The 12,992-nt window shown below is 32.0% G+C and overlaps 1 protein-coding gene across 36 annotated transcripts in view; it reads left to right on the forward strand.

Annotated features, from left to right (window-relative positions):
- LOC134537089 (heterogeneous nuclear ribonucleoprotein 27C) overlaps positions 1-12,992 on the forward strand; it is a 278,967-nt gene that overhangs the window by 127,812 nt on the left and 138,163 nt on the right. For all 36 annotated transcript variants that reach the window (XM_063377398.1, XM_063377553.1, XM_063377418.1 and 33 more), the window contains 2 exons: positions 1,155-1,341; positions 6,396-6,478. In XM_063377398.1, the coding sequence (XP_063233468.1) occupies positions 1,155-1,341; positions 6,396-6,478 (270 nt within the window). The remainder of the gene's footprint in view (positions 1-1,154; positions 1,342-6,395; positions 6,479-12,992) is intronic.

Genomic DNA, 12,992 nt, shown 5'->3' on the forward strand with positions numbered 1-12,992 from the left:
TACAGCATAAATTAACTAATCCACTAAATTTAATATTTTCATTTTAGTGCATTTTAATTGTAATTTTTTTTTCTCTTAAAAGAGAAAACTACAAGATTCTAGAACTGGTAATTTGCTTTGAATTTGTAGATTAAATTTATTTGTAACTGTTTAGTTAGCATAAACCAAGAAATAAGATAATTTGTTGTTTCTCCTGTTTTAGTTACAATTATTGCTATATTGTACCAAAACATAATTTTGTGTTTTTGTCTTTAAGTTGTGCCTCCTTAAAGTTCTGAAGGGTTTGTAAACATACTACAATAGCCTATGTCCATTTGAAAAAAAATAAAGCTTTGTAATAGTAAGACTTTTTGTAATTGATCCAGTAATTACAAGCAAACTCACGCACCTACATATTTATATTAGTAAAGCTTTTTTTTTTTTGCATAATAGTGCAGCAGATATTTAAACAATTTAAAGGGCTGTTTGCCTACCAGTTACAATTCTCCATTCATGAAACAAATGAAAATCACAAAGCAGCAATATAAAAAAAATGATTTTACATTCAATTTTTTTATGTGGTAGAAAGGAATTTGAGGTGCTTCTCTATTCGTATGACAGGGTCTAATGTTATAATTATATCACCGTGTGTGAAGTCTATACACGTGGTGGTATTAATGCTGTTGCACGAATGAAATTAATATTTTAGAGCCTGTTTTTTTACCCTTGAATCCACCTCCATGTCTGGTGATCTGTATCAGATCTTCCCTTTGGTTTATAGATGTGCAGATTGACTAGTTCCAGTTTCAGACCCTTCCCCTTAAATGTCCCTTCTATCCTTCCTTGTCCATTATCAATGTCAAGTCCTAGATTCTTATCTGAGAATGATCAAATAAAAGCCATCCTTTTTGTAGCATTTATTCTTATATAATTTTACTATAAAATATATATTAATATAATTTAATTATTAGATTGCTTGTAATTGTTAAAAAAAATAGTTTCCTGCTGTGTTTTTTATCCTCAACTATAATAGTTAGTGAAAGAATTTTTTAGTTAAGAAAACCTAAACAAACATAATAATTTTGGCATCGTGAAGTTTTTATAATAAAGCTTCTTCGCAGTGTGCATTGACTAGAAAAGTTTTCACAGCTTATTTTGTGTTTTTTTTTTTTTAGATTGACCCAAAACCATGCAATCCACGCAGCTTGCAAAAGCCAAAGCGAAGCAACAGCTACCCAAAAGTTTTCCTGGGTGGTCTGCCTTCAAACGTCACCGAAACAGACCTACGGCAGTATTTCAACCGCTTTGGCAAAGTAATGGAGGTGGTGATAATGTATGATCAGGAGAAGAAAAAGTCAAGAGGTTAGTGAAAGACATGCTTTTTGAATTAATTGTGCATAGTATGCACAGAATGGGTCCATGATGTGCAGCATAGGCTAACTGTAAAAATTACATAGAATCACATTGAATGTTTTTAAAGACATGTGTGCATATTTGTCACCATTGTTACTGTTGAAAATGTAAATATATATATTGCAAGTTAAATTATGCAGCTGTGCACAAAAAGTGTCTTGAAGGTATAGTAACCCACAAATCGCTTTCACCCATATTAGTACTCACCTATGGAAACAGAGAGCAGCACAACATAGCAAGTCAGCTCAATACGTCTTCACTGTAGCTCTGCAGTGGAAGTTTAACAGCTTTGGGATCACACAAAGAACTAATTCACATGCTGTCACAAATAATGTTGTTGAGAGCAGCTCATTTCTGAAACAATTATAGAGTACTAGCTGAAGTCTTTGGTGTTGCCCTGGCTTTAAGCAGAGTGAAGAAGCTTTGCTATTTGGTATAAATCTCAGATCTCCAAAATTTTACTAAGAAATTAAAATTTTTGGTGGTAACAGGGATGCAAACGTGAAAGGGTTAAAAGTAGGAAAAGGTAAAAAGAGAAAGGGGGTGTGTTTTTTTTTTAAATTTCACAATTGGATGTACACAAAGATTTTTTTTCTAATGTTGATTTTCAAAGGTGCAAGATTAATTTTTGTCAAGTATTGCAGATTTTTCATAATTATGTTCAGATTCAGTCAGGGAATTATGGATTGTCATTTATTTACTACGAAAACTCAAATATAGTGTGTATCTCAGCATTTTGTGTGATAAATAGAGCATATATTTTTGGATGGCTGTTGACTGAATATCTGGTAGAATAATTTGGGTAAATTTTGTTTGGTTAAATTCAGTTCATCTTATTGAAAGTTCTATAAAAATTATTTATTCCCAAGGAGATTCAAGAATCAAGCATGCAAGCATTATGAAGTTTAAGGTAGATGTAAAATAACTGATACTTGTTTAATTTTTTATAAAGTTATTTTAGATCTTTGAAATTTTTAAACTATTTACTGGCATTACTGTTAAGGTGTGTTAATTATTTTCTAGAGTACGTATAGTATTTGGCATTAGCTTTATAGCATTTTATTGTTCATATAATGTAATTACTAGGGTCATGCATATTTCGCGATTAGATTCCGAGACTAGCTGAAAGTTAAAACACTTGTAGCATCGTCTGTGTTTCGTGATTGGGTGAGTTTCTTTCAGGTACATGACAATTGTTGAAACACCAATCACAGTAATTAATTGGGGAACCAAATGCATCCAGAGTGGCTCAACCAAATAAGGTAACTACTTTTTCGCAGACGACCGCCAATCACAAGGAAGAAACGCATATACCCTGTTGCAGTCTAGTAGGCGTTCAGATTTATTCGTGAAAAATGCCTGCCCCTAGTAATTACTGATGGTCCACCTGAAAGTTGGCAACACTGAAAATTTAATCTAGAAGTACCAAATTTCTGTTTTAAAGAGATTGGGGGTTGGGTTATATCTTTCAAAATCTTACTGTGACCTTTCTATTGTTTTAAGGTAATGTGTGCAAAATTTTGTCCAGCTCTGAATAAAACTGTAAATTTGTATTAATAAACCCAAAGGTTAGTTTACAGGTTAATAGGTTTACTTATCAAATAAAGTAAATATTATATTACTTAATTCCTTTTTTGAATTTTTTTGCAATCCCTAAATTGATTTTCTGCAATTCAAATACTTTGCAATGGCACAACTGCCTCTCAAAGTGACACTGTGGTTCTGGTTGTGAATAGGGCCTGATTTTAAGTAGATATATTTCATTTTACATAACTTTAATTTCTGTGCGTGCACAGTGGCAACTGCACATAACACTAAACACAATACAAAGAATTTTTCGTTCTATGATAAATAAAAAAAAATGTGGGATGATCATTTCCTTAATTTGCTTCCTTGTTTGCCAAATTATAATTGCCCAATTAAAACCATTCAGTGACTTTTATTCCACAGAAATGGTTGTTTGTTGAACAATGTTTATATTACACCATCCTGTAAGCCAACATAAGTCTTGAGAAAGCAAGAAGATTTTTATGTCATGCCTGCCAGGATGCAGTAGTAGCAAGTCATGTGCTTAACTATTTGAGTGTTGTAATTTTCAGACATGCATTTAGTTAACAACAGTTTGGAATTATTTTATCAGGTTAAATAATATTTCTTGTTAATATAAAATGTAAAGTAATGCTTCTTTATTCTTTAGTCTTATAGGGTAAAACAGCTTCAGTTTAAATAATATATTTATGTCAGAAATGTTTTTAAAACATGCTTTCTAATAAAAGTTTTTTCCAATTCACCCTGTGAAATTTTTACGTTTTTATTTTATTTTAGAATGTTCATTTTTAAAATGTGATTATGCGTATATTAATGTACTTAAAATATTTTTAGACCCATAATAAATACTGTCAATATATTTTAACGTTAGTAGTGTCTATTAAAATTATGGTAAACAGATTTTCTGATGGAGAAAATAGGTATTGTATTGGTGCTGTATTTTTCTGGAATTAACACATTATTATGAGTGGTGGTTATACTTATTTTCAGTCTTGTTCTACAATGGCATCTGTCCATAATTTCTTACGAAATTTTTAATGTTTATTCTTTTCAGCATACCACCTTGAATCATTCTGACAGGTATAAACCTGCCTGTGAACATATATAATGTTTCATTGCTAAATTATGATAAAAAAAATGTCCTGATTATCATACTGTTCTTTAGGCGTGTCACATTTTTGGTGATATGTTATAGATTGGAGATAAACATTTAAACCTCAATTTTACTAACCTGCGATTTACAAATTCCTGTGATTAACATATTTTTTTACTTGAACCATCATTTTCTCACTTAATGTGAAAGCATTTCCCGCAATTTACGTTGCGATAGCACTTCATTTAAGTTCAGCTGGACCAATAGAAGTTAAATTCAATTGTGTAACATTTATTATTATACATTGCTGAGTGTGTTCAAGGCAGTTCCATTGCCGCTCTAAACAACTTAAATTTTTGTGCCACGTGCCAGCATTAAGCCATATGGCCATGAATCAAAACTTTGGTGATGTGGACATGAATATTATCTCTCCCCTTTAAACTTTATGCATTAATCTTGAAATAAGTTTTAGATGCTTCCAATTGCACTGTCTTAATCTAGAACTGAAAATTTCTGTGGCACGAGATTGCTTAGTTGAATATTGATTATGTTTCATGTTTCATCTATTTTCTTTAAATTTCTGTAACCATTTTGATGTACGAAACTGCATTCAAACATTTGAATACTTTATCATTTTTGAAGTGTTCAGAGGATAAGGGGTTGTTGCCTGTTGTTACTGTTTTTCCATTATTATTACTAATTAGGTATGTAGTTGCAGAATCATGTAGTGTATGTTATTTATTACAGAAAATTGAGGAACCTAATGAAATAATGTCTCATGGCGATACGTACTATAAATCTTGCTCATGTAGTTAATGTAACAAGAACCTTGTAAAGTAAGCCTTATGCTTAGGAAATTCAGGTTTATGTTCTATAAAGCAATTATTAATATGGCTGTGCAAGTGTACACAAAGGAACAACCATCATTTTCTATTTTAAATTTTTATAATAGTTTTATATTATTACATACTACTACAAAGCATACAAAGATTTCATTGAGAATTGTTATATATTACTAATAAAAAATTTAAAACATTTTTTTTAAAGTGAGTAATACAAATTTAAAAATTGGTATAAAATCTTGGGGAAAAAATTTTTGGGGTCTCTTTTTTGGTTTTTATAAAAGTGTATTAGGTCAGTTTTGAGCGTATATATTTAGTGATGGGTTTGATGCATATTTTATGATTTTCTATATTCACATTTAGTGTGTGTAGAGTTTATACATACACACTGAAGCATAACTATAGACCGTTCTAATACACATAAATTTCTTTATTTTCAGTTTATGGAAGTGACATTCTATGCTTTGTAATGAATTTTGTTGTTTGTCCTTCAAATATTTTAAATATGTTAAATAATGTCATAAAGGCAGTGTGTACCGAAGTTTGTGCAGCTAATTTGCATTTGTTTCTGGTAGAATGCATTATTTCATGACTTAGACCTGCTCTACATTCAAGTTTAATCTACATAATATTATGAAAGATGTGCACAGTTTTTTAAAACCTTTACAAGAAAATTTTGGAACTATTTTTACAGTAAATCCCTGTTAAAAGTTAAATAGAAATATAGACTATCTTACTAACTGGGAAAACTTTTTATGAAAGTAAAATAAAAATATTTATAGGTCAAATCCTAAAAAAAATGTTTTAACTTATTCAAGAAATTTTTTTAAGTGAGGGTTTATTTGTACTTTCATTTTGTACATTTTTGAAATGTGCTTTTAAAAGGTTTGGAACTATGCACATTTCTATAGCAGTTTAATGATCTGTGTATGTTTATTCTTTTGATTTCAGTTGGTTGTGTCACTGCTGCCATTTATTTTTATTACATTTATCCGTAGTACAAAATCATTGGTGTAGGAATTTTATGTAGAGATTAACATTCCCAAATATTATGTCCAAAACCTCTAATTTTTATTCATTGTAATTTACTCTACAGACTAGCTCTCACACATTACAGCTAAGTATATTTTATGTACATTTAAGAAACTCTGTAGAGTAATATTTATTCTGGCCTTAATATAATTTTGCTGTTAGATTAACAAAATTATAGCTTATTGTTAATGTTATATGATGATTAGGCCTAAGTAATATACTATTTGTTTTAGGTTAGTTACATAGAGGTTTATTATTTTTAATTAAACTTATTTCGAATCGGTTGGTGTCCGTCGTAGTAGTAATTTAAAACTGTTAATGCAAGCTTCTGAGTCTGGTTGTCTGACTGCCGCTCCGAAGCTTGTGCTTCTAGCCTGGATGCCACGACGTGTTGAACGAACCAATGGACAGGCAGGCAGCAGTGTCTTAACCCTGGGAAAGGCTTTGCTGTGTTCGACTATGTTTTGATTCGTTGTATGATACACTAGGATTTGGATTTTTATCGTTCGAGTCTGATGAAGCCGTGGAACGATGTGTAGCAGAGCATTTCGTCAACCTGAATGGCAAACAGGTAGATTTATAATCTTCAATAGGTAAAGTAGGTTCGTTTGGTGTGGATGTCAAGAGAAGTCAACTCTTACTGCATCTGTTTTGTTTTGGTGAATTATACAATTCATATGTAGTAAGTGTGTGGGTTGTCTTACATCTGATATGTTAAAGGTGGGTTGTTTATATTAGTGCTGTTTCTTGATGTTAATCGATTCAGGTATGTTTATTTTTTGCATTGAGGTTATTAAAAATAGTATGATTTGGATATCAAATAATTTATAGTTACTACTTTATTTTTGGACCGATTTGAAATTCAAGAAACAGCATTATATAGTTTATTTCAACTTTAATCAAGGGTGATAATGTAGACACAATGTCAATTTTGTGCTGGATATTGGTTGATATATTTTTTTTTTGCCCTGAAAATCAGATTTGAGCCAAAATTTGATTTTCTGAAGTAATTAATTAACTTTTGAAAATAATTTAGGTAACTAAAAATGTGAAACATTAGTTATTTTTAATTATGTGGTATGAAAATTTTGCAAACTATAGTTAGTATATTTTTTCTGTGCAAGATCATGTGCAATTTAAATAGTGTCGGAAATATAATTTTTTTATTCCACAGTGTAATAAATACTACCAAAATTTAATGCATAATACAGCTGAGAGCATTAATTTGTTATATTTTGTTATCTAGTAATTGTGAACTTTTGCCGTACTTTACTTTACATTAAAATTGGTTTCTTATCTCGCATATTTGTACAATCTCTCTTAAGCATTGACATGGGTTAATGGTTCTCATTTTTGTCTTGTGTTTCCCTATAGTATTGACTGTTTCCTGATTACTTAATGTTTACTTACTCAACTATATTTCATTTATTAATTAACATTCTGTGGAACAGTTTTTCCAATATTTTTACAGTATTGTATCATGCTCATATAGCTAGGGCTGTGGATTTGATCCCAAAAAAACAGTATGACTTAAATTTATAAGCACTCAGATGCTACCCGAGTGGTTCAGTCCATTATGGTCTTGGAAATCTCAGTGCCTTATGCATCTGTGCATAATAATGCGATGTTAAGCCCTTTTAAATTTTTTCTTAGTCTTAATATAATTTTCTCTCTTTTTTAATATGTTCTCTCATATTATTCCGCATGTTAAAAGTTAGGAAAATAGTCAGATTGCCACATTCTTTACTATGATATATTTTTTTGCACATAGAAACGGTTACTATGTTCCTAGTTTCGTCCTTTTTGTGAAGATAAATGCTGCAGCACAGCACACCTTGACAGTGGATAAACTAGCTTGTCCAAAGAACAATAAGAACCAAACCAGAAGATGACCATGTTGCCTAACAGACAAGAGATGATATGTATAGATGAAACTTAAATGTTTACTCCATGCTGCAGTGATTAGTGCTCTAAGTGGGAGTATGCACAGCGTGTCAGCTTTCCTCAAACAATTGCATGTTTAAAATGAAAATATTCATAACTAGCAAAAAGTATTTTTTTTAAAATTCCGCTTGCACTTAGGAAATGCAAACTCTTGGAACTCTAAGTATATATTTTAGTTACAAAATTTGTTACTAAACAAATGCATCACCATCACTCTTCAGTGCTCACTGCAGGAGTGAGCAGTAATAATAGTGCCTCAACATTCCTCTTGTAATCCTTGTTTCTTTTCATCACATGTAAACCTGTGAAAGTAAGAAATCACGATTTCAAAACTTTATTATTTTTACAATGTGTGTTGAACATGGCAAGTTCCAAGTCAATCTGCAATGTTGCTACATTCCTGTTTAATGATTGTAAGTTTTCCTGCCATTATTTAAACAAAATAATGTTAAACTGGTGTAATATAAATAAATGAATAAATAGGATAATTCATACATTAATACACATTTCCTGAGCCACTGTCTTTTACAAATCATTTCACAGTGGTGTTTGTAGAAGTAAAGAGAGGAAAATTATTGGTCCTAGCTGCACCAAAGCCATCAGGAACTATACTAAAAATGTTATGCAAACTAGGGGGGAAAAAAGGGGGAGGGTTGGAAATTGGTGAAGGTTTTTCAGGCATACACATTAAACAGTTTGAACATATTAATGTAGTACTGTCAGCTGTTATTACAGTGTCAGGTCTTATTCCTTGAGCCTGCATTGTCAATAATTTGAAGAAAATTTAATTTAATTTACCTCTGCCAGTAAATAACTCAAGTGGTTTAAATTAAGAATGGACAACCTTAAGTATGCAATAAATTTTGTTTTAAGTGAATAAAATAATTTTTGTAGGCTCCATTTTATAGAAGTATTTTATGTTATCACCTGTCCCAGAAAATTGACATTGACAGTATGTAATTTTGTCACCAGCAAGTTTAGTTACTATTAAATATCCATAAAGGACTTCACACTTCTCATCATGTCCGTGGTAAGTATCATAGTACTTTAAAGCTTTAAGACTGAATGTGACTTAAAATAGCAATCATAGTTTAATTCTGGATATAACTTTCATGATTCGCACATTGCTAAATATCATACATTTGAATGCCAAAACATCCAACTTTTTTGTGTGTAATATATTTATAGTCACATTTTTCTGTAAACAAGTTTTGTATTTATAATATTTGAATATTAATTTTTTGTTAGGGGGCAGTCTACATATTTATAGATGCATGTGATTGATAAAGCTAATTTTTTGTATATATTTTTTGTTTTCCTTGTTTTTCAACTCTACAATACACATGATTAACTACTATATGAATTTTAATCAATTTTTTAAATTGACAAACTATAATTTCATTTGAATAAGGCCATTTAAATTTGTATATAATCGGATCATCTTTAAAAACAAGTGCAGTTACATATAAAGCTAGTGGACTTGTAACACTACATTTATACGACACATTTTTTTAACATTTTAGTTCTAAAGGTAACTATAAAAGTATATTAGCTGTTAAAAATAATTTCATCCAAATTTATGTTTTAAGTCCCTGGGTGTGTGATTGTCAATAAGTTGTACAAGTAATTACAACAGCTTACCCCAAAAACATTGGCACACATTCAGTAGACAGCCCCCTTCAGCATGCTACACATGTTGATAAATATTAGGAATAGCTGGTTTCCTTTATTGTGCTTATGTAAAAACTTGAAACCTAAAGATTTATAAAAATGAGCTAATTTTTTTTGGTACCTATGATAAATGTGCTATAAGGGTTCTGAAAACTTAGAAATGAGAATACAATTGGTAACTTATAAGGAAAACCACTAATTAAAACATGCTTTAAAAAGCTGCCTGCAAAAGTCACTAAAACAAATTTTAACAGGGAATTGTATATATAAATTTGGGTAGTATTAAGGTTTCAAAAGAATAACAGAAAAGAAAATTATCTGGTAAGAAAACTTTAAATGCTATTGTGTTGTTGATTGACAGGTCAACCTGACTGGTAAGTAGGGATAGTTTCACATTTCTTAATTATCACGTCAGTAATTAACCAACAAAAAAAATGAAAATTATCTAAAAATTGGAAAATTAAATTTTTAGTTCCTGACATTTTTTACTAATCATGCTGTTAAATAGCATTGTAATATTGCAAGCAGTTTACCATTTTAATGGTTTGTCAGTTAGGTTACATCAGCTACATTAATTACCTATTATTAGAGCCAAGATTTTATGGTGTTATGAAAAAGGACTTTTCGTCATTAAGAATTGTGGATTTCGAATTTATCGTCATAAAAAATTAAAACACATGTAATAACATGTACACACCTAGCAGAGCTGCCTTGATCAAATGTTTCAATAATTCGTGGTTAGAGACTTAAAATATGCACATTAAACAATACTATGTTGAGAGTACATAAAAAATTAACAACTAAAATATTCAGTATTCTTATGCAGGTAAGTACTGTTCCTGAGTTCAGGAGAGAGTCTAAATTAATTAATATAGAAACTACAGTTAAACTTTTGTTCTATAAATGCAATATAATTAAGCTCAGGAAAAAGCCACCATTGTCAGCAGTTCAGCATTCTCTGGTTTTAGGGATCTTCTTCTGTCACTTACAACTACAGAATACTTAGAAAAAGATCTTTCTGAGTCCACATTCGTTGCAGGTATCCATATTAACTTTAAAGCAGCAGCTGCAAATTCAGGATAATCCGCTTTCATTTTACATAGTATGTCCACCATGTCTATGTAGTTCACATGCGGTTTCTTCTGCTCTTGGGAAACCAGGTTTTGGAGTGTTATGTAGCCTGTCGCTACAGAGGTCTTCTGCACCTTGCAAAGGAAAGGTAGGTTCCCAATATATTTCTGGAATTCTTTTTCCTCCACACGAATGTTTCCTACATTTTGAGGATTCATTAGAGCGCTGATTCCCAGAAATAGTTGACGAGATGGATCAGTGTTCACCAGATCAATCAGTTTTATAAGACTGAGTTTAGCTGTGTTCTTGAACTGCTCTTTAAGGGCTGCAGAGTTGACAGTTTTCATTTCAGCCAAAATGTCTTCAACATTTTCAGGAAATATTCCCTTAGCCAAGACATCAAGAGTAGTTTGCAGTTTACTCAATTTTGTGCACAACTGATGAGCAATAGGATACTTTGTTCCTTCAAGAAAATTAATTAGCTCTACAAAGGTGTTACAGTTTTGAGCCACAAATGTAAGAGTGGCCTCAAGACATTGTAACTCTTCCTTCTGGAGTCCCTTGATATATTTAACACCAGAGTTATCTTCGCTAAGCTGCTCAAAGAATTCCACAATGTCGTGCAGATGGAGTGCGAGGTATGATACAGATTCAAACCATGTGTTCCAACGTGTAACAACTGGCATGGGGAATAACTTTACCAGAGCCTTGTTTTCTCCATGTTTCTGGAGAAGAAATTGAAGGTATGCATGCCTCCTCTTTCTGGTGTTAAGAAAGGCCATCTTTACCTTACAAACGAAGAGGTTCAGTTCTTCCAAGTTGTTTTGCCAGATCTGCCCAACAATGTTTACTTTATGGGCCCAACATTGTATGTGGTACATGTGGTCACCAAATACACCTTCAAGGGTGCCAGCAGATTTTGTCATGTACCTGGCACTATCTGTAACATACGCAATTATGTTTTCTTCCTTGACTTCATATTTGGAGCATACATCAATCACTGCCCGAGAACAACAAACAGCATTTGCTGCATCAAGGACACAAGAAGCCCCTAAGATAACATCTTGTTCAGCACCTGGTTTCAGAATTTTAAACAAGATGTTGAAAACAATTATTACTCTTGTCAGTGGTTTCATCTGCGAGTATGACCACATCTTGCCCCAAGAGCTGCTGCTTGATTTCCGCTTCTTTTTTCTCTCTAAGTAGGGGAATGTACTTTTTCCTCATCCAATCCGCTGTTGGAAGATCACCAGCACCACTTACATGCTTCTGCATCCATGCAGTCAGCTTGCTGTTGTCAAGTTTCTCAAGAGGAATACCTGCAGCTACAAAGGCTTCAACAGTTTCGAGAACAAAATCTTCCTTTTGTTTTTTTGCGCATATTTGCGCCACTCCTGCTTCAGGGATTGAAAGCTGTCGTTTCAAAGTGCATGGGGATCGTTTAGCTTTTACATGTTTGTCGCTAATTATGTGCTTGTTTACCGTGTCCTTACGTTCATGCTCCAAACGGCAATTACAATATTTACAGAAAAGTATTTTTCCGTCACTGACATATAATCCCTCATTCTTAAACTCGTCAGCACGTGATGACGCAGTAGCTTTATTTTTCGGCATGATTAAGAAATTTAGTTTTCATTTATGCACGTCATTTGTAAACAAAGCCCGGAGGTACCAAAAACTAGTATTTACTGAAGTTGTAGCGAAAAAATAAACCGCGGGAAGCCTACTTTTTACAGGCGAGAGAGCCATATACTCAACCCGAAGTAAAAGGTTAGGTTATGTCAGGTCAGTAAAATAAATGTTTTTATTTATTTTCCGGGAGGGTTGGGTAGGTTAAGCGTTATTTAAAATATTTAATGACCGTAAAATAAATAAATCCTTGCAATATGGTGCTTTTTCATTAGCGATCGGAAAACTTCGATTATGTTACGATTTTGGCTCTCTCGCCTGTGAAGTGTGAAATGAAAATGAAGGCTTCACGGTAAACTGCTTATTCAACAAGCACACAAAATTGCGTTACAGTGAAATTTCATTAAATATCAAGTGATCATTAAATATCAATGTTTGCTTTTATTTTATTTTCATACGTATTTATTTAATGAATGCAGTTTTTGTTCACGTGTATTTTTCAAAGGATACAGCAAACAAGGCGCTGAGATTTTTCACGTTGTTGTGTTTGTTAACTTGTTAATTTTAGTTTACGATCGTCAGTTGTTAATATTGCGTGATCTCTAGTGGCTAGATGCGTTTAAAAACCCTAACCTAACTCCGATAACAATCTTTTTTTTTTGTTCGTGAAATCGTCAATTTTTGTGATATCTTGTAATTTTTTAAGATGAATAATTAACGCATTAAATAACCATCACACTGCAGTTGGATGACGACCATTTCTTCTACAA

Source organism: Bacillus rossius, chromosome 1 (assembly GCF_032445375.1).
Source record: "Bacillus rossius redtenbacheri isolate Brsri chromosome 1, Brsri_v3, whole genome shotgun sequence".
Taxonomy (NCBI): Eukaryota; Metazoa; Arthropoda; class Insecta; order Phasmatodea; family Bacillidae; genus Bacillus; species Bacillus rossius.